The 22,721-nt window shown below is 36.4% G+C and overlaps 1 protein-coding gene across 1 annotated transcript in view; it reads left to right on the top strand.

Moving 5' to 3' along the window:
- The window catches only part of SRPK1 (SRSF protein kinase 1), a 72,022-nt gene that overhangs the window by 28,366 nt on the left and 20,935 nt on the right, over positions 1 to 22,721 (top strand). The window contains 6 exon segments of the mRNA XM_068961051.1: positions 8,532 to 8,650; positions 9,470 to 9,578; positions 10,766 to 10,853; positions 11,916 to 12,003; positions 19,460 to 19,566; positions 20,538 to 20,703. Coding sequence (XP_068817152.1) covers positions 8,532 to 8,650; positions 9,470 to 9,578; positions 10,766 to 10,853; positions 11,916 to 12,003; positions 19,460 to 19,566; positions 20,538 to 20,703 — 677 coding nt within the window.

Genomic DNA, 22,721 nt, shown 5'->3' with positions numbered 1-22,721 from the left:
AGTCGGACACGACTGAGCAACTGAACTGAACTGAAGTTTGATCCTGTTCTGAAGCTCAGCATTTCCTTTTCTTCCCTCATTTTATGTTTTTGATCTCACATTTTACTTCTGTATCCGTTAATTATTGTTACCATAATTATTTTTACAACTTTTGGCTTTTAACCCTCATACTGTTAGTAGCTATAATAGTGATTAGTCCACTTTATTTTTACTTTTCCAGTGAAATTTCTTGTTTCATATATATTCTTATTACCAATTAGCACTCTTTCTTTCCAGCTTAAAGAAATCCCTTTAACATTTCTTTTTAAGGCCAGTTTGGTAGTGGTGAACAATTTTAGATTTTGTTTGTCTGAAAGACTCTTATCTCCTTGAATTCTGAATCACTTTCCTAGGTAGAGTATCCTTCATTAGAAGGTTTTGTCCTTTTGGTTTTTCTTTTAGAAGTTGGAGTATATTGGCCATTTCCTTCTAACCTGCAAAGTTTTTGCTGAAGAATCTACTGATAATCTTATGAGGGTTCCCTTGCCACATAACAAGTTGCTTTCTTCTTGCTGCTTTTAGTATTTTCTCCTTGTCCTTAACTTTTGAGATTTCAGCTATAATGTTTTGGTGTGCATCTCTTTGGGTCTGTCTTCCTTGGAACCTTCTGGGATTCCTGGATCTGGATGTCTGCTCTGTGGAGTGTCAACTTTATTATACAGACTTTCAGTTAACCTCCCTCTTTACCATCCCTCTTCTCAACCTGCGTTCCAGTCCCCCTTCTCCACTTTAGGTCACCTTACACTTTTCTTTTTCCCTAGATTGCCAGAGCATTTCTTTCTCTCCCTGTCTCTACATTATAGTAGATTTATCATTTTATTTTAGTTTTTTGGCTTTGAGTGAAGAGATGATATAAATGTAATTGTACAGTCTATTATAGTTTCTGTTTCTAGCTTTTTGCTTTTAATTAATGCTGTCATAGCCATTGTTATACCTAAATCTTTGTGTATGTGTTAATTTTTCTATAATAAAAAACTCTTTTTGTTTTAAAATAATTACAGATTCACAGGAAGTTGCAAAGACAGGACAGGGAGATCCCAGGGAGCCTTTGTCCAGTTTCCCCCAGTGGTTGCTTCTTAACAATATGTAAGAAATTGACCTTGGTATAAAGTGTGTGGTGTGTGTGCTTATCTTAATTTTTAGGATAAATATAAGTGAAATCATTCAAAATTACTGTTACTGTTACCTAATTATGCAAATAACCTATTTAGAATGCTTCTTGTTGTAAGTAACCAAATTCAGACTCACTTCCTAGGCTGTATCTAAAGGGGTTAATGGGGCTTCCCTGATGACTCAGTGGTAAAGAGTCCACCTGCAGTGCAGGAGACATGGGTTCGATCCCTGGGTTGGCAAGATTCCCTGGGGAAGGAAATGCCAACCTACTCCAGTATTCTTGCCTGAAAAATTCCATGGACAGAGAAGCCTGGTGGGCTACAGTCCATGGGGTCGCAAAAGAGTCAGATACTACTTAACAACTAAACAACAAAAAGGAGTTAATCTGTGAGGCTAGACTCTGAATGTATCTCCATGGATTTGCCTGTTTTTCTCCACTCCTAGCCAGTAAATGGCTTAGCTTAGTTTTTCTGTGTTTTAGCATCATTTTCAGACATTTGCCTCGTATTTCGTGGTAGTACTCCCCTCTGACGATTGCTTGGTTCTTGTTGCTTAAAATTTCAGAAGTAGAGCTTTCAACATCCATTCTTTCTTTCCCTAAAGATTTCTAGATCTTGCTTGGATCATGCAAGGGAGGTGTTTTACCTATGGGAAGGAAGGGTAGTTAGGGCTAGGGGATTGGCAGCCTTGCCAAGTTGTGGAGGGTTATTTCCGAAAAGTAAATGATACCAGACAGAAGAAGCAGCTGAGCATGAGAGAAGTCCAGTCTCCCTGCACTCTTCCCAACCTAACAGTAAGTTGTATTTTTTAAAAAATTTTGCCTGTTTTTGAAATGATGTGGCTATTTCCTGAGTAATTCTCATAGGAAAAGATGCCGACAATTCAGAATTGTACTATATAAGACAAAATTTTTTATTTCTTCACTCTTTTCCAAGAGGGGAACCAACCCTGTTAACAATTGTCTGTATCCTTGCAATTCTTAGTTTAACTGTTTACTAATATATGTACCTGTATACATTTTTTTAAAAATCAAAGCACACACACACACACACACACACACACACACATATATTATCCAGTTACTTGCCTTTTTCATCATAATGGTGTGTCTTAACTTTCCTTGAATAGTACTTCTCCAGTTATATGAATGTGCTGTAAATTACTTAATTGCTACTATTGATTACAAATTATATTCATTTATTTTACACTAACAATAAAGTGGTGACTTCTTTTGCTTTAGTCTTTATTTCCTGCTTCGTTAAAAGATCTGGGAGTCTAGCTATTGTTGTGACATCACAGCATCATGCTAAGGCACTGTTACAAGTTCTCATAATGTTTTGGGGATTGGTTTTTTTCCTATGTTGATTTTTTTTTAATCCCCAAATTGTGGTAAAGTACACATAACAAAATCTACCACCTTAACCATTTTACCTGTACAGTTCAGTCATGTTAAATACATTCACACTGTTGTACAACTATTACCACCATCCATCCCCATAACACTTCTCATCTCATGGAACCGAAACTCTGTATCCGTTAAACGTTTTGAGTCTTTGCTTTCAACTCTTTAGGTGTATACCCGAGTAGAATTGTTGAATTATATAGTGATTCTGTTTTTAATCGGGGCGGGGGGGAGGACCCACCATACTGCTTTTCACGGCACCTGCACCATTTTTACATTCTCAGCAGCAAAGCACAAAGGTTCCGGTTTCTCCATACTGTTGTCAACGTAGTTATTTTTAAATATGTACCTGTACTTTAAAATGCATTAATAATAAGTAATATATATTAATCAATACCTATGTAAAGGTGACTCAGTGATGAAGAATCCACCTGCCAATGCAGGAGACATGGGTTTGATCCCTGATTCTTGAAGATCCCCTGCAGGAGAAAATGGCAACCCGCTCCAGTATTCTTGCATGAAAAATCCCATAGATGGATGAGCCTGGTGAGCTACAGTCCATAGGGTCGCAAAGAGTTAGATACGACTGAGCACACACACATACATAATAAGATTATGCTAATTATTATATTAAATGTCAAGTTCTCACAGCAGCTAGTATCCTCATTCTGTAGATGACTTGCTTGTGACTGCTTTGGATGTCAGGGTTTCTGCTCTGAATGTCAGTTTATGCTAGTGCTCTCAAATTAACTGGAGAGCTTTTCTAGCTCTTAGAGATACACTGGTACACTTTAGTTTGAAAGAATTTTTTAAAAAGAACTACTCAATTAACTCTTCATTGAAAATGTAGTAGCACTTGACCTTACTGTCTGGACTTGTTGCTTTTTAGGAGTGCTTCTTCAATTTTTTAATCTACATGATTGTTATATCCATGTAGGTATTTTGTTTTTTTGTTCAGTAAAACTGAGTATATCATAGATTTTAACATGTAATGCACTCATATCTAAATACTCTGAAATTTTATATTTCATTTCCTCTTTAAATCAAGATCTACCAAGATATTTTCATTTTATTCTATAGTATGCCAGGTTTTTTTAATGGATATAAAGTTATGTATATGAAGGTATCAATTTAGATCAAGCTTGTTTGTTATTTAAATTCTGTGTACACTTTTTATTTATTTGAATTTTTTATTCTCCATAAAAAGCAGAAACTATAGAAAAATTTTTTGCAAGTACCTTTTTCTCCCCCATGAATTAGGCATGCAATTGAATCTCTCCCCATTGCTGCCATTTGTATTTTGTGATAAAAACATGATTAACCTCAGGCCAGAGAAGGTGATGGCAACCCACTTAAGTACTCTTGCCTGGAAAATCCCATGGAAGGAGGAGCCTGGTAGGCTGCAGTCCATGGGGTTGCGAAAGGTCGGACACGACTGAGCGACTTCCCTTTCACTTTTCACTTTCATGCATTGGAGAAGGAAATGGCAACCCACTCCAGTGTTCTTGCCTGGAGAATCCCAGGGCTGGCAAAGCCTGGTGGGCTGCTGTCTATGGGGTTGCAGAGTCGGACACAACTGAAGTGACTTAGCAGCAGCAGCAACCTCAGGCAGTGTTTAAAGGCACTTTTGAGGGTAGTTTGATGGGTAAGGTCAATAAGATTTCCAAATGTATGATAATGATTTAGCCAAATGGCATTAAGCCAGCCATGTGTTGGAGTCATACTTAAAAGCAATCAGAGCCAATAGTTTTTAAATAAAACATTTGAACTATAAACAAAAATAAAATAACAAATAAATAATAGTAGCTCCTACTCAGCCTAAGAAAATCTCATTGCCGTATATGATGCCATGTGTACTCCTCCTTGATCATATCTCTATATTAGTAGTTCACTTGTGGAATATAGCTATCCTGAATTTGTCTTGTATTTCTTTTGTGTTGTTACTTTATTCATTCTTTTTACTCAGCTTTTTAAAAACTGAGATATGATTGGCATATAATATTGTGTAAGTTTAATGTTATATCTCATTATTTCTTCCAGTGGTAGGAGCAGTTAAGATCTAGCCTCTCAGAAAGTTTGATGTTTGTAATATAGTTTTATTGTCTATAATTTCTGTACTATGTGTCAGAGCTCCAGCAATTATTTACTGACTAGTTGGAGTAGTGCAATTATTTATATTTTAACTACACATTGGCAGTTTTGTATGTTTTTAACCTATGAAGGTGGGATGCATTGTATGTATTCTACAGCTTGCTGTTTGCACTCCATCTTATGTTTGTACAATTCATTCATGCTGATGGATGTAACTTTTTCATCTTTACTGTTGGATATATTTTATCAAAATACTATAGCTTACCTGTCTCTCCTCTTGATGGACATTTAGTTGTTTCCTGCTTTTCCTTATTTCAGACAGTGCTACTGTGAACACGATTGCATATGCTTCTTGTGGAGCATTCATAGCAGCAAGATTCATAATAGCTAAATAGTAGAAACAGAGATGTCCATCAACGGATTAATGGGTAAATTACAGTCTGGCCTATCTATATAATGGAATATTATTCAGCCATAAAAAGTAATGAAGTACTGATAACACCCTATGGCATGGATAAACCTTGAAAACATGCTAAGTGAAAATAGTCACAAAAGACCACATAATATGTGATTTTCTGTATCTGAAATATGCAGAATAGGCAAATTCATAGAGACATAAAGTAGACCAGTGTTTTCCAGAGTCTGGGGGAAGAGTGTAATAGTGAGTAGCTGTTGATGGGTTGGTTGGAGGGAGGGGGGTAAAAATGTCCTAAATTTTGATTGTAATGAGATTATACAACTCTGAATATACTTTAGCTAGTGAAGTGTACACTTTAGATTGGTGAACTTATGACATGTGAATTATATCTTCTCTGGTGGCTCAGATGGTAAAGAATTTGCCTACAGTGTGGGAGACCCAGGTTTGATCCCTGGGTTGGGAAGATCCCCTGGAGAAGGAAATGGCAACCCACTCCAGTACTCTTGCCTGGAGAATCCTGTGGATGAAGGAGCCTGGTGGGCTACAATCCATGGGATCACAGAGTCAGACACAACTGAGCAACTCACACACACACACACACACACAAAGAAGTTAAAGTAACTTCCAGGAAAGTGTTTTCAAATCCAACCCACTAGTAGGTTATAAACCAATGTAGTGAGTCAGAATGGACTTAACAGTTTCTTTGGTTTAACTTTTTGTTTTAAACTACAGGAATTTCTTCATCATTTATTCTTTAGAAATTGTAGGGGTGGGGAGTTTGTGTGGCTAATTTGAGTATATGAATTCATGAAATGTGTAAGTGAACATTCATAAATAGCATATGATGATTATTAATATATAGTATTTGACTACAAAAGACTCAGTAAATTTTTGTTTAGTACTTTGGTTTGCTATTGAGTGATTAGTGATGATTATACCAGAAATGGAATCTTGAGTTGAAAGGATCCTTTGAGATCAGAGAAAACATTCTAACTTGGCTTTTATTACCTCTTGATTCACACTCCAGACTTTGTGTCAGAACAAGCTTGGAAGTATAAGGAGAGCAAAACTGTCCAGCTTTTCCACTGCTTTCTGCTTTCTTCCCAAATTTTTGCCTTGATTCTGCTCTATACCACAGCCAAGTGTATTCCTATTTCTAATATTACTAGTGTTTTAATTGGGTTATAAATTATTTGACTTCTTCAGAAGCATACTACTATTAAATTTTGATCTGTTGTTCATTTCAGTTTATACTGGAGATTTTGTAGATGTACTGGGTTAAATTTTGTATGCTTTGAGAGCTTTAAACTACTGATAACAATGGTTTTTCTTCTAAATATAAATAGCATATACTTGTGACATGAAATATTGATAGGTATGATAAGTTTTAAAGCACAGACTGAAACTAATTTAGAACTCTTCCTTTTAGTTCTAGGAAGACTGGTTTTTAGGTTCAAGTGTTAATAAGCTGAAATTCTTTCTGTAGTATTTCTTCAGAAATTTTATGCTATTATAACAACCATCAATCAAAGTTACAGTGATATTGAACTCTTTAATCATGTTATCATCTTTTCCTCACTATCTAATAGTAACTGTCTGTTTTCTCAAATTTTCTTTCTTTTTTGGGTTTTTGTCTTTCTGGCAGAGGCTTTTATTCAGTTGTCTGATGTTCATTGATTGACATCGTGTGTAAAAGCATGGGTTAGTAAAACATGAGCGGTTTGAGAAAGCCAAGATAATACAAGGATCTCAAGGAACCTAAAGATCAAAGAAGGCAGTACATCATTGAAACAATACAAGAGTCTGTAGAAAAGGAACATTCAAGAGAAAAAACAGTGGGAATTTCATGTCTGTTTTTCACAACTTAATATTTCACTGCTTTTCAAAAATTTCTCAATTACAGTTCTTAAAATAAAAATTGTAAGATAACAAGTTTGAAATCAGAGAATTTGTTTTAGAAACATGTCTTAATAAATTTGGAAATGTTCATTCAGACTCATTCCCACTTAGGAAAGTAGGCCAGGTAAGTTTCCCAAAAACATGCTTTCACTAAGAATTGAATCATGCAGTTTTGTAACTACTTTTGTATCCTCTGAGGGACAGAAAGTACCAAGAGTTGAGGCAAGTTGGAATGGCCACCAAAAATCCAAATCTAGTCATGCTTGCCACTGTAGTTAGGTCTCAGCAGCCCATTAATTTTGCTATTAAATTTTTTTCTGTTGAATTGAATCTTTTGAAAAAAAAAAAAAAACAGTGTGATGAAAAAGGTTTGGAAATGCAAATAAAATACTAGGAAATGGGAATTATAATTCCTTTTCCTGCAACTGCTGAAAAGAGTGATGTGGACACTGCTTCTTTTGCTCAAAGCTTCATGAAGCAGGCAGCTTTTTTTTTTTTGGTATGTTTGTGATTTTTCTGGCCACATCATGCAGTATGTGGGATCTTAGTTCCCTGACCAGGGATTGAACCTGCATCCCCTGTAGTGGAAGTACAGAGTCTTAACCACTGAACCACCAGGGCAGTCCCAAAGCAGGCAGCTTTTAAGTGTCAGAGCCTGAATGCAAATCCACGTTTTTCTGCCTCCTGAACTACTTACTCAGTGCTCAAAAGTTTTGATATAACTAATTGATGGCATGTAGAGAAAGGAATCAGTTTTAAGTGTTTAGCACATTATAAAATAACATTTTAACCTGTCAAACCAAGTTTTTGAAATTTAATAATACTTGAATACTCGGAGCCCATATGTGGCTGGAGATGTAGTTCATTACAGCTCTTTCAGAAAAGTCATACCATATAAAAAACATTTGTGGGCACAGACTGGGAAGAAATAATCCAAAATGTTAATATGTTCAGAGTAGAGATGTTTTAGAACAAAATAATTATTTTTCAAATTTCCTATATTTAACGTGTTATTTTTATAAACGGAAATGTTTCTATCTTTATCTGGTAGTTTAGGGGAATAATTCTAAATGCAGAATAAAAATTGTCTAAAAATACTCAACAGCTTTCATTTTTAGTACTGAAAAATTAGAAACAAGTGTCCAGCTGAACAGAATGTACCTGAGGAGATAGTGATACCACTAAGGGAAGTAAGATTTTAGAGACTGTGTAGGAATGAGAGGGAAAGTTAACAATATAATAGGGAAAGCAGGATACAAATTTGTTTATAAAGTATGTTTTTTTATAAAAATAACAGGAAATTACTGGAGGAAGATCTAGTTTTACCAGCAGTTTTGTTTGAATATTGAGATTCACGTAATTTTTCCCCTTTATACTTTTCGTGTATATTTTCCAGGTTTTATTTAATCATGTACTGACTTTTTAAAACTAGGCTTTTCCTAGCACGAGGTAAAGTGATAGGTAGTGTTTTCCCAGGCTGCCACTGCATAGCATTCTGTTGTGTTGTCTGTTCATGGGTCCTGTTTTCTTCTGCTCACATGGGATGAACATGTTTGTGTTATTTCTTAGATCCGAACCTCAGCCCCGAGGCTCTGCTCCACACTCTGAGAGTGACCCGCCTGAGCAGGAAGAGGAGATCCTGGGGTCTGATGATGATGAGCAGGAAGATCCCAATGATTACTGCAAAGGTAAGGCTTTCTGTGAGGAGATACCAAGGAAAATGTAATTCATGTGTACACTCTTTGATTTGAATATTTGATCTGTCAGCATAAATGGTGTTAATGCTTTCTGCTTATTGCATCCTTTTCTCTAAGTATAGGAATTAGTATTTCCTTTCAGTTTGACTTAATTAAAGCTTAGTTTAAATTAAATGTATCTACTCCCTTTTTCCTTAAAAAATGATGGTGCATATTTTCCTTAGAAAATTTCAGAAATATATTAATCAAAAAGAAAACAAAAGTCATCTATAATGCTGTCATCCAGAAGTGAACAGTGATAAGAGTTGGTATGTAGACTTTTGAAAAACACATTTTCACTACTCTTTTCTCAAAGTGATGATTGCTAAGCTACATTATATTAGAATTACAGATACTTAAAAACCATGGCATAAGATTGCCTGATGTATTTTGTTTCTTTTACAAAACGTTCCAGGATTCTTGGGTAGGATCGGATCTTATAACAGAATGTATCTTACCGTTGAGGAGAACTTGGTTCTTCTCAGCAGGCAGAGATAGATGTTTAAATCCTTTGATTCCTGCCACTGTTGTCACCCTTTTCTGGTCTTCTGGTTTCTGTTTTGTTGTGCTGTGTTTTGGAAAAGTAATTTTTTTTTCAAGTTAACATGAGCTCAATAATACTATGTTGCTGACTTGCTTTAAAATTTTCTTTTGTTGAATTGATTGTATTAAAAGAAACCATTTTTATTTGCTGAAGATGTATAAATGTTGGAAAATGTAAGATTTTTTTTTTTTTCCTAAGTGATTCTTTCCCTCTATTGTTTCTTCCAGGAGGTTATCATCTTGTGAAAATTGGAGATCTGTTCAATGGGAGATATCATGTGATCCGAAAGTTGGGCTGGGGACACTTTTCAACTGTGTGGCTATCATGGGATATTCAGTAAGTTTTAGTACAGGAAAATTAGGTGATGCCTAAATGTTGTGTTTAATTTTCCACCTTTAGTCTAGCTCTAGACTGATTTCTTAATAAAAATCTTATAGTTGAAATCTTTATATTCTTGGGCAAATGACTTTCCTCTGGTGAAGCAGCACCTTAGAGGAGACACAAGATTGATTGAATTATTATCAGTAAGGCTCTTGAAACTCCCAAATTCAAAACATTACAGATACTCAAAGAAAGTATAGTATATTAGTTCATAGTTTTTCCCACTGGAATAGAGCTAAATTTTTAGATGGTATCCTAGACCAACCTGTGTGAAATTATTTTCTTGTGTTTTGTTTCTATAACAGATTTGCTCAGCCATACAGTCTAAAACCTCTACATAAAAATCACAGGCAGTTAACATTGGATGTTTACCTTAAAGTATATCTTCTGTCTTTGATGAGACAGTAGTTGCTATCTATGCACTATTTTTATCAGTTTTTCACCCAAGTATTTCTTCTGGCTTCTTGCTACTGCTAAGTCGCTTCAGTTGTGTCCGACTCTGTGCGACCCCATAGACGGCAGCCCACCAGGCTCCCCCGTCCCTGGGATTCTCCAGGCAAGAACACTGGAGTGGGTTGCCATTTCCTTCTCCAATGCATGAAAGTGAAAAGTGAAAGTGAAGTCGCTCAGTCATGTCCAACCCTCAGCGACCCCATGGACTGCAGCCTTCCAGGCTCCTCCATCCATGGGATTTTCCAGGCAAGAGTACTGGAGGTGGGGTGCCATTGCCTTCTCTGGCTTCTTAGAGGAAAGTGTAATATTATAGCTTTTAACCTTTTAGGTTTTGCTATATAAGTATACAGAATACTTCTGATTTGGTGAAGTTTCCCCCCTTACTTATCTCCATTTCATGGTTTTACATGGGTTCATGGAGCATTCAGAAAGTAGATTTTAACTCAGAGAAAATGTTTGATGACTGACATTATCTAGGAACAGATTTTCTTCTTCTTAAAAGTTTAGTTTGGCCAGTTAGTGCTGTTAACAGGTGTGGATGATCCCACAGAAGTAGTAGTTTGTGTTTGAGTACCAGGGAAACATGAAATCAGTATTCATTCTATCACTGTCTCCCAGTTATGGTTAAATCTTAGCTTCATAACTGAAAGGTAAGACGTTTAGTCTTAATTGCCTGCATTTGTTCTTAGGGGAAAGAAGTTCGTGGCAATGAAAGTAGTTAAAAGTGCTGAACATTATACTGAAACTGCACTTGATGAAATCCGGTTGCTGAAATCAGTAAGTATTAGATTGTATGTGTGAGCTGCATTATAAATAAATAAAGTTTTATTCAAGTTAAGACATACCAAGTATATACTTTTTGATATGGCTAAGTTTTACTGTAAAGTTCCAGTATTCTTAAAGAGGTAGAAGAAGACAGTATTTACACGTTCTGTGTATTCGGTAGGGAACTGGCAGAATATGCTGTGATGGCAACTCTCCCTATACATGCACACTGAAAAAACCTTGCAAATAAAAATGGTTATTGAGCATGTTTTATGTGCCAGGTGACACAGTGTTTTTCTTTCCTGTCATGGTTAAAAGGAGTGTGAATAAATATATAACTTCTATTTTGTTTTAAAATCTTTAAAAATATTTAATATAAAAATAAGCACTGTAGTTATTAATTCCCTTATGTTACCTGGAAACTTAGGTAAATATTTTCAAAAACTTATTTTCAGTTTTCTTAAAAATTAGGACATGTCAGTGAGGTAGAAGAAGCTTGAATCCCAAGTGAGAAGACATGAGTTTTTAGGACCGGCTCTATCTGAATATATCCTCAACTCATCTTTTTATTTCCTCTGAGCCTTAGATTTTCATTCAGAAAAGTGAGGATGCTAGACCAAGAGAGCTTCAGGGAAGTACTTGCAATGTGCTAGTCTGTAACAAGATGAGCTCATGCCCCAAAGTAAATCAGGGTACTGCTTCCTTCCCTGAGAGGTTTTTCTATGAAAAAAATGAAGGCTGAATAAGCAGTATGGTTAGTGCTGTGGTTGATTTGCATCATGCAAAAGCCCCTGAATTCTTCCTGGCCTGGTAACTAGCAGTTAATTTGGGAGTAAGTAGAAAAATGTTATAATTAGAACAGTAACTATACAATCTTTGTTGATTGTATTTTCTTTTGTGAACTGTTTTTATTAAGCTCTTCAAGCTATTAAACTTTTATGTTTGTCTTATAGATTTGTATAAGCTCTTTTCTGAAGTAATCCTTTGTTACATATGCTGCTGGTATCCCCTCCCACACCATTTGGTTTATTTCTATGCTTTCCCTTTTTTTAAATATTGTCTTCCCTATTACAGGTTCGTAATTCAGATCCTAATGATCCAAACAGAGAAATGGTTGTTCAGCTACTAGATGACTTTAAAATATCAGGAGTTAATGGAACACGTATCCTTTTTAGAACCTATTTTGAAAACAAATCATGAAATAACTTTATTTCAAAGAAAAGAATGAGATTTGCATTGGTCTCTTTTCTCAAAACTATAATCAAAATGTTTTTATTTTATTGTAAACTTTTGAACACATTATGAATCATATCTGTCTTTTGTATGTTGTGTTTTTTAAAGCTATTGCTTTACACTTTTTCCTTTTTTCAGGCAAATTAAAACTGAAGTCAAAAGAAACTTTAAGAAGACATGTAGTACTAATACTAAGTAAAGTTTCTATTTTATCAATTAACACAGATTTTAATGGAATTATTGAGAAATAGTAGGTTAAATAAGAATTCAGTGTACTTTATTATCTCAGTATTTAAGAGGCTGTACATGTAGATTATGCTTAGAATCTAAATGTAATTGTTCATATTCTGTTGTAATGAAAAAAAACCGACTGGTTTTATGTTTTGATCTGAAATTTTAGAATTTTAAAGTTGGAAGGAATGTTAGCTGTTTTTTTTTTCCCCCATAAGTTAATATCCATGTGACATTCAAAGAGCTGATTGAAAGATTGTTGTAACAGCTATGCTTGTAAAGGCCTATCAAATTTTTCAGAATAAAAGATGAAGAATTTCACTTGGATTGGAGAGTCTAAAACTGTTTTTAAAAGTGTTTAAAAATGTGTAAGGAAAGATTTCATGTATTATTCTACTTTCCCTGCATGTTTAGCTTCTCTTAACACACACTGTAGCCAGTGATTTGTTAAAGGAAATGGGCTACATAGGGCTCTGTAGTATCATGTGGACTGTGGTTTAAGAGATTTGAACTAAAACACATGGAGAAAGGATAAGAAAGGAGAGAGAACAAGTGATAACATGAAGACTTTATCTATCACTCTGAAGTTAGTTTTCAGTTATTTCCTTGGAGAAGTGTAAATCATATCCCCCTGCCCTCCATCTGTAAGGAATACAGATACAGGAATCATGCCATATGAATCATCAGTCTTATGTCTGTTGTGGTCATTTCATAGGTGACTTACTGTGTGTATGGGTACACACACATTTTTTCAAAGAATTAGGGAGGCTAACCAAGAAATAAACCATATAGGATATTGTGATGGCTGTTAGATTCTGTTTCCCTATTACTTGACCTTGTAATGTTTGTCATTGTGCCAAATTTCTCTCTTAATTTGGGAACATTATAGTAAAACTGTAGAAATAGTCTGTATAATCTCCTTAGCAATTTTGACCCTAAACAAGAACAGTTTGTTTTTTTTAACTATTGAAATATCTTAATAGATTTTGAACTTCAAGTTCTAAGATGTTTTCCAAACATCACTGTATGCTTTCTCTGTAGTTTCTGTCCACTGAGTTCCTATTTTACTCATTTCTCCCTTTATCCTTAGCCATTTCTCTCTGCCCTTCCTCCTACTTGTCTCCCAACTGTCTCGGTTAACAGCATTATTTGCTGCTTCTAGAGATTGAAAAAGATAAAATGCAGAGCACTGAGTTAAGGTTTAAAGAGTTATGGCATTCTCCTGCCTCTCTTCTCTTTTCACAACACAGGCATAACTGTATGGAGCTACTTATCTGTGATTTTCTTTGTATCTGGGTATACTGCTTTTTCTCTGGAGCACTGTCCTTTCTCATTTCGAAGTATCACAAGGACTCTGAACTAGAAGTTAGTCATAGACTTCAGTATAAATGGGTTCGTTCTACTTCCATGGGTGGTGAGGGGAAAAGAGTGATTAAGAAGGAACAGCTGATCTTTACATAATATTAACATAAGTCAGTGTCGTTTTTGGCCACCTATGTGACCTACTGTGTTTTTAGGATCCTTTTTTTTCCTGGTGTGTATTTTACCTCTTTCGCTAGCTTTTCTTGTTCATAAGGCACTCTAAATGTGGCTCTTGATTAATTTTCAGCCTTTTTTCTTTATACCGTCTCCCACCAAATTTTTTTTTCACATATCCTTTTGCTGTTTCACCCAGTTCTTTTTGTTTTTAAGCTATTAAATGTTTGATCATTTTTATATTACTAGTTGCAAATTAATACAACATTGTTGTTAAATTGTAATGCTTCTCTCATAGGAAAGTTAATAATAAAGCTAGGAACTTGAGAATAACTTAAAATTCTCTTTTCTGGTGTGTTTGTTTAAGCAATCTGCATGCTAAAATATCTTATTTTGGTATATTTCATATATACAGAAATAGAATAGTTTGAATCCTCAGAGATCCGTTACCCATTCCCAGATTTATCAACTCATAACCAATGTTGTTTTGTCTGTATCTCCTGATAATTTTGTGACCAGTCTTAAATATATTATTTCATCTATAATTATTTTAGAAAGTATTTCCAAAAGACAGAGACTCTTAAAATACAACCCCAACATAGTTGTTATTCCTAAAAAAATTGGGGACCAGTTTCTTAGTCCCTTTATGTAGTCAGTGTTTCAGTCTCTCTAGATGTCTCTTTTTATTTTTATTTTTTAAATTCTTTAGTCAAGAGTCACATAAAGTTTTTAACAGTTCGTTTATTATTTGGTACATCAAAATGTTGCAGGCTCATTTTGTATATTTACTATCCCAGACCTGGGGTCAGCCATTTATCTGCAAAGCCCTAATTCCTTTTAGTGGGAAATGGAGGACAGAATCTAAGCACAGCACACAGTTTGCCACTGGGTTGGTTACGGCCGTCACTTTTATGATTTTTCAATCTTCTGCAAAGAGCAAGTACCTTCATTCTCTTCCTCCCCTCCCTTTTTTGTGCCACTTGGAAGTTGCCCTTACAGCTTACTCTTGTGGGTCTGTGGGTTTGTTTGGACTATTTTTTCTTTGTGTGTTTCATTTTGGATAGTTTCTATTGCTGTGCTTTTGAGTTTACTAATCTCATTCTGCAGTGCCTGATCTGCCATTTATCCCATCCACGGTATTTTTCATCTCTCACTTGCTGCTTTTCATCTCAGAAGTTCAATTTGGGTCTCTCTTTTTCTTCCAGTTTTATTGAAATATAATTTGATAATTATCACACACACTGTGATAAGTCTACTAAAGTTATATTATCATACCGAGATGTTAAAAGTTGACTATGTTCTCCACACTGTACATTTCACACCCATGACTCATTTATTTTGCAACTGGAAGTGTGTTCTTAATGGGTCTCACCTATTTCTTTCCTCCTCCAACCATCCTCCCTCTGGCAACCACCTGTTTTTTCTCTGTATCTATAACTCTGTTTTCTGGTGTTTATTTGTTTTTGTCTTTCATATCCCACATTATTAAGTGAAACTGTACCGTGTTTGTCTTTCTCTCTCTCATTTATTTCACTTAGAAGCATACCCTTTAGGTTCATCTGTTTCACAAATGGCAAGGTTTCATTGTTTTCATATTAATATGTATACACCACCTCTTCTCTGCGTCTGTCTCTTTTTTAAAATTTTTTGCATCTCTTCAACATATGGAATACTGCTATTTAATTTCCTTGTCCGCTAATGCTAGCAAGTGGGTCAGTTCTGGGTCAGTTCTAAATGATTGATAATTCTAATTTTCAGATACATTTTCTTGCATCTTTGTTGCCTGGTAGTCTTTCATTGAGACATTGTGATTTTTACCTTGTTGGCTGTTGGATATTTTGTATTCCTTTAAATCTTGAGCTTTGTTCTACAATGCAGTTATTGCCAGGAAACAGTTTGATCCTTTTCAGATTTTACCTTTATGATTTGTTAGATGGCTAGGACTAATCATTGCTTCCACTGAGGCAAGGTTTTCCTAAATATTCTGCCAAATGCCCCATAACTATGATTTTTTTCCAGGTTTTCTTTTTTTTTAATTGGACTTTCCTCTGCCTGCAGTGTAGGAGACCTGGGTTTGACCCCTGGGTCAGGAGAAGGGAATGGCTACCCACTCCAGTTTCTTGCCTGGAAAATCCCATGAACAGAGGAGCCTCGTTGGCTGTGGTCCATGGGGTTTCAAAGCTGACAAGACTGAGTGACTTTGACTTTCTGTTCATAATTGATACACAGCATTGTACAGCATGATGATTTAATAGATGGATGCATTGCAGAATGACTGCCATAGTAAGCTAACAGCCATCACCACGCAGTTACCTGTCTTTCTTGAGTTGAGGACTCTCAGCAACTCTCACATATACAGTATTATATTATTAAGTACAGTCACCATCCTGTACCTTACATACTCAGTACTTACTCATCTTAGAACCAGAAGTTTGTACCTCTGAACACCATCACCCACTTGCCCCACCTCCCACCTTTGGCAACCACTAGTCTGTTTACTGTGTCTGAGTTTGTTGTCTTATTTTGGTTTTAGATTCCAAATATAAGTGAGATCATATAGTTGTCTTATTTGGCATAACAACCTCAAGGTCCATCCATGTTGTCAGAAATGGCAGTGTTTCCGTCTTACGGCTGAATAATATTCCATTGTCTATGTAGACCACATTTTCTTTATATTCATCCATCAGTGGACACTTAGGTTGCTTCTGTGTCTTGCTATTTGTTTTGCATTTCCCTGGTGATTAGTGATGTCAAACTAATCTTTTTGAAAAAAACTGTCTTTTTCATGTACCTGTTGGCCATCTGTATGTCTTCTCCAGAAAACTGTGTTCAGATTCTTTGTTCTTGTTTTAATCAGACTGAGATCTTTTCCCCCTGTTGAGTCATATGAGTTTTTAAAATACTTTTTATTAACTCCTTGTCAGATCTTTGATTTTTAAGTATTTTTCCCATTCCATAGATGGCCTATTCATTTTCATTTTGTTTCCTTTTTTTCTGCAGAAGATTTTTAGTTTGAAATAGTTCTTGTTCATTTTTGCTTTTGTTGACTTTGTTTTTGGTGTCAGATCCAAAATATCATCGCCAAGACCAATGTCAAGGAGCTTACCACCTGTGTATTCTTTTAACAGTTTTATTGTTTCAGGTCTTATGTTCAGGTCTTTAATACATTTTGAGTTGATTTGGGGATATAGTGTAAGATAACAGTTTAGTTTCATCCTTTTTCAGGTGGCTGTTCAGTTTTCCCAGCATGACTTATTGACGTTACTGTCCTCATTGTATATTCTTGGCTCCTTCGTTGTAAGTTAATTGATCACATATGTGTGGATTTATTTCTCACCTATAACTGAAGTTTCCTAGTCTTCCTGGTTGGAGCCCTGTGGGGATGCTGGGCACTGTTCCCTCTAGCCCTTTCAGATGGTTCCCCCCCCAGTGGTTTCCTCATATGCCTGTGCTGATTACCTCTCTGCTGAGTGTTTGAGGCGGGCTGCATTGCAGATCTTCAGGGCTCTCTTTCTCTACAGCTCTCTCCTCTCTAATGCCTTGTTCTGTGAACCATAGCTGCTGCCTTGATCTCCCAAGACTAGTTCCATCTGTTTAACTCAAGGGGCTTGCCTGGAAAGTCTCAAGGCAGTAAGAAGACAGTAATCTGTCAGAGATCACTGTCTTCTTTGCCTCATATCCAAGGTCATTAAATCTGTTGTTTTATGTATTTTGCTTGATTTTGTTGTTGTAGCTTAAAGCAAGAGGGTAAACCCAGACCCTGTTGCTCTAACTTGACTAAAGAACTTTCTAGACGTATGTTTAACTCTGAGAAATTACCGACCAGTTTTCCAAAGCGGTTGTACCATTTTACACTTTTGTTAGTGTAGCATGGGAGCTCCAGTTGCTCCATATCCTCACCTACATTTAATCGTGTTTTTCACCCTGCTGGCTCTTCTTTGCTACACAGGTGTTTCTGTAGCTGGTGGCAAGCAGGGCCTTCTCTTTGTTGCAGTGTCCAGGCTTCTCATTGCCGTGGCCTCTTATTGTGGAGAACAGGTTCTGGGGCATGCACGCTTCAGTAGTTGTGGTTCCCAGGCTGCAGAGTACAGGCTGAATAGTTGTGACGCTTGGGCTCAGTTGCTCCACAGCATGTGGGATCTTCCTCGACCAGGAACTGAGCTCATGTCTCCTGCATTGGCAGGCAGATTCTTTACCACTGAGCCACCAGAAAAACCCTAATCTTTTTAATTTGAGAACAGTTTCTTTCATGCATTCACCACCACCACCCCCTACTGACCTCAAAGAATCCAGGCCAGTTGTATTGTTCCTTAATTTGGTTTGCCTGATTGTTTGCTCATGATTAAGTTCATTAATCATTTTTGTCAGGTATACTACATTCTTTCTCATTGTATTATATCGGAGGGTACATGATGTGAATTTGTGCTTATCATTGGTGATAATATGTTTGATCACTTGGTTAAGGCAGTCTTCTGGATTTCCCTGTTTAAAAGTACCTTTTTCCTTTTATAATTAGTAAGTAGTCTGTGGGGTGATAGTGTAACTCCATGAGAATTCTTTCTCCCCAGCAGACTTTATCAATAGTTTTAGTATTCATTGATTCCTACCTTAAACAGTTCAGTTATTACTGTAGTGATTGTAAAATGGTAACTTTTATTTCTATCATACTTTATATATTTATTAATTGACTTTTTCTCTAAAGAAGACATTTTTCTGCCCCGAACACACCCTTATTTTAGTATCTTGTTTGGATTCATTTTGTTTTTAGTTTAAGCGAATTCATAACTTCACTCTGCAAAATGTTCTCAACTTAGGCCCATGGTTTCTTCAAGCTGGTTTCTATTTTCTCTTGATGTGTTCCCTTACTGTTGGCACAGCAAGGTATTCCAGGTTGCCAAAGGCCCTGGATTTGGCCTTGTTAAGGAGTCCAGGTTTCCCTTTAGTGGAGAATCTTATTTAAAACAGAAGTCTGTTTTAAAACACTGGATCATTATTGCATACAAATGTCTTGACTTTCCAACTTATATAGAAACTTCTGTCGAAAATACAACTTCTTCCTACTAAAATCCCTGCAGTGCCCTGGCCCTAGCACTGCAGGTCCGCAGAGTATTCCTGTCGTGAAGTGGGATTCTGGGAGCTCACACAGAGCACACGTGGCGGCGGCAGCACCGAGGCCAGCTTTGCGCACTGCAGAGGGCGAAGCAAGTCAGCTTCTTGTTCTTTGAAAATGCTGACATTTACACTTTGTAGGTTGTTCTGGTGTATTGTTTTCTGTAGCTAAAGCAGAATTTATTTTTCCTTGCTCTGATACTAGGAGAGTTGGAGTTGTTACCTGGACATTAGGGAAGAAGCTAATCAACACCTCAAGCCTAGTGCTTTCACTAGCTTTATGTACATATTTCACTCTTATTTTTATCACTGTTTAGATGCATAGTTTTATTGATAAACCAGCCCGCCCCCACCCCACCCCCCTGCCGAGTTTTCCATATTTTGGGTGATAAAACATTAATTAACCTTTGAAATTTCAGAATATTGACAGCTAGATTTTTTTTCAGGTAAACCACTGTAACTTTTAATGCTGAAAGAATATAATAATAATTTCCTTGGGGTGGAACACAGCTTGTCTTGCCCTTTTCTTCTCCATTTCCTCTCCATTTTCCTCCTTAACAAACTCCTAGATATCTGCATGGTATTTGAAGTTCTGGGGCATCATCTACTCAAGTGGATCATCAAGTCCAATTATCAAGGGCTTCCTCTGCCTTGTGTCAAAAAAATTATTCAGCAAGTATGTATCCTACTATTTTCTATTTTTTCAAGGTTGTACACCATTTATAGTTACTACAAAATATTTGCTATATTCCCTGTGTTGTACAATATATTGTACTTGTAGCTTATTTATTTTATACATAATAGTTTGCATGTGGTAATTTTTTTAGTTTCTTAAAGTGTCTGGAGTTTCCTATTTCCAATAGAATTTTTACTTCTAAAACTTAAGTTTTTTAAATTGCTGAAATTGTTTATTCAGCCTCTAGGGTTTATTGTGTTTGTTTTTAAATGTTTTAGCACAACCATTTCCCCCAGGTTCATCTTCTGTATTAATTATTAGATGGGGAGCTGTGTTTAATGCCTGATTTTAGAATTTTGGACCCTTATCTAGAAGTTCTGGTTGCAAAAATGGATTGTATATTGATAAAGAATACTTTGTCAAATTACTTCCAGCTCTTTATATAACATTATTCATGAGCATTTTCTCATAAACAGCTTTCAATATACAGTAAAGGAGTTTTTATCATCAGGAAAGTAGTAATACTTCAATGGCAAACAGTTTGCTTAACTAATGTGTTTTGTTGGACAGAGCGCCAAACTGAGAAGCACAAGACTTCAGTTCTTCAATAAGGAAATTAAAATTTAAACATACCTAAATCTCTTTCATTGTCACCTACATTTCAGTAGTTAAAGGACATGTCAACCATTTATTCTCAGTCTCTATAATGTACTTAATATCTTCAAATAGAATTAACTCTGTAAAACTTGAAAGACCATTTCATTGCAAATAAACTCTTTCCTTTGTTTATAGTTTAAAATTAATCTCTCTGGGAAAGTTCTTTTTAAAAAAAGAAAAAGCTTTCTTCTCTGTAGGAAACTACCATATCATTTTTATATCTTTATTTTTCCCAGTGTTGTACTGTAGCTTTTTCCTTCTCCAGGAAGGCTTGTATTCCATGTTTGCAAGTCTGCTGCTCTGTTCCCATTCAGGTGTTACAGGGTCTGGATTACTTGCACACCAAGTGCCGTATCATCCACACTGACATTAAACCAGAAAACATCCTGTTGTCAGTGAATGAACAATACATCCGGAGGCTGGCTGCAGAAGCGACAGAATGGCAGCGCTCTGGAGCTCCTCCACCTTCCGGATCTGCAGGTATATTTTCTTTGGGGACTTGGTTTTCATTAGAAGTTAAAAGTTCCTGTTTTTATTCTATTACCTGGCAGTTAAGTAAAGCACCACTAATTCACTTAATAGTAAGGTACAGTAAGTACTTATGTAAGAAATAATTCCAGACTTCGAAAGACTTTTTTATACTGAGTATTATTTCCAAAGGGGAAGAATACTATGCCTTTTAGGTTCAAATATGTTGTGTATTATAAAACCTGATTCATGTTAAAATGTTTTCTCTTGTGATTTGATGGTCTTTTTTTTTTGGTGTTCATATATGCTGACCTGTGTGAATCAATGATTCTTGTCTTGTGCAGTGGCATGATAGCATTGCTGTTAAAAGTATGGGTTTGAGCACTGGAGTGGACATACCTGTTTTGAATCCTTGCTTCATTAGTTAATGACCTTGGGCAAGGGATTTGACTGCATTTTTCCTCATGCATAACTTATTGGGATTAAATTTCACATGAAGCAATTAGTAGTATGCCACACAGTATTATGTGTAAAATAAATGGTGGCTACTATGATTACGATTGATATTTTTTTTCTGTTTGTGGTATAGATTTTAATTTTAATAATTTAATTATATTTGAGGAACTCTCTTGATCCTCAAGGTAAAGTATCAATTGTCCATACATATCCCTTAAAAAAAAGAATACCTCCACAGGGGCAAGGGGCAGCTGTTCAGTGGGCATAGAGTTTTCATTTTTACAAAATGAAAAAGTTCTAGAAATGTTCTGCAACTATGTGAAATGAACACTGCTGAACTGTATACATTACAGTGGTTAAAAGGGAAATTTTATGAGTTTCAGTTCAGTTCAGTCGCTCAGTTGTGTCCGACTCTTTGTGACCCCATGAATCACAGCACACCAAGCCTCCCTGTCCATCACCAACACCCGGAGTTTACTCAAACTAATGTCCATCAAGTCGGTGATGCCATCCAGCCATCTCATCCTCTGTCATCCCCTTCTCCTGCCCCCCATCCCTCCCAGCATCAGGGTCTTTTCAAATGAGTCAACTCTTTGCATGAGTTTCAGCTTCAGCATCAGTCCCTCCAGTGAACACCCAGGACTGATCTCCTTCAGAAGGGACTGGTTGGATCTCCTTGCAGTCCAAGTAACTCTCAAGAGGCTTCTCCAACACCACAGTTCAAAAGGATCAATTCTTTGGCTCTCAGCTTTCTTCACAGTCAACTCTCACATCCATACATGACCACAGGAAAAACCATAGCCTTGACTAGACGGACCTTTGTTGGCAAAGTAATGTCTCTGCTTTTGAATTCGCTATCTAGGTTGGTCATAACTTTTCTTCCAAGGAGTAAGCATCTTTTAATTTCATGGCTGCAGTCACCATCTGCAGTGATTTTGGAGCCCCAAAAAATAAAGTCTGACACTGTTTCCATTGTTTCCCCATCTATTTCCCATGAAGTGATGGGACCAGATGCCATGATCTTCGTTTTCTGAATATTGAGCTTTAAGCCAGCTTTTCCACTCTCCTCTTTCACTTTCATCAAGAGGCTTTTTAGTTCCTCTTCACTTTCTGCCATAAGGGTGGTGTCATCTACATATCTGAGGTTACTGATATTTCTCCTGGCCATCTTGATTCCAGCTTCTGCTTCTTCCAGCCCAGCGTTTCTCATGATGTACTCTGCATGTAAGTTAAATAAGCAGGGTGACAATATACAGCCTTGACGTACTCCTTTTCCTATTTGGAACCAGTCTGTTGTTCCATGTCCAGTTCTAACTGTTGCTTCCTGACCTGCATACAGATTTCTCAGGAGGCAGGCCAGGTGGTCTGGTATTCCCATCTCTTTCAGAATTTTCCACAGTTTATTGTGATCCACACAGTCAAAGGCTTTGGCATAGTCAATAAAGCAGAAATGGATGTTTTTCTGGAACTCTCTTGCTTTTTCCATGATGCAGTGGATGTTGGCAATTTGATCTCTGGTTCCTCTGCCTTTTTGAACATCTGGAAGTTTGTGGTTCACGTATTGCTGAAGCCTG

Source organism: Capricornis sumatraensis, chromosome 22, assembly GCF_032405125.1.
Source record: "Capricornis sumatraensis isolate serow.1 chromosome 22, serow.2, whole genome shotgun sequence".
In the NCBI taxonomy this organism is placed as follows: Eukaryota; Metazoa; Chordata; class Mammalia; order Artiodactyla; family Bovidae; genus Capricornis; species Capricornis sumatraensis.
Note: the sequence above shows the minus strand (reverse complement) of the source record. Positions and strands in the feature narration are given on the sequence as shown.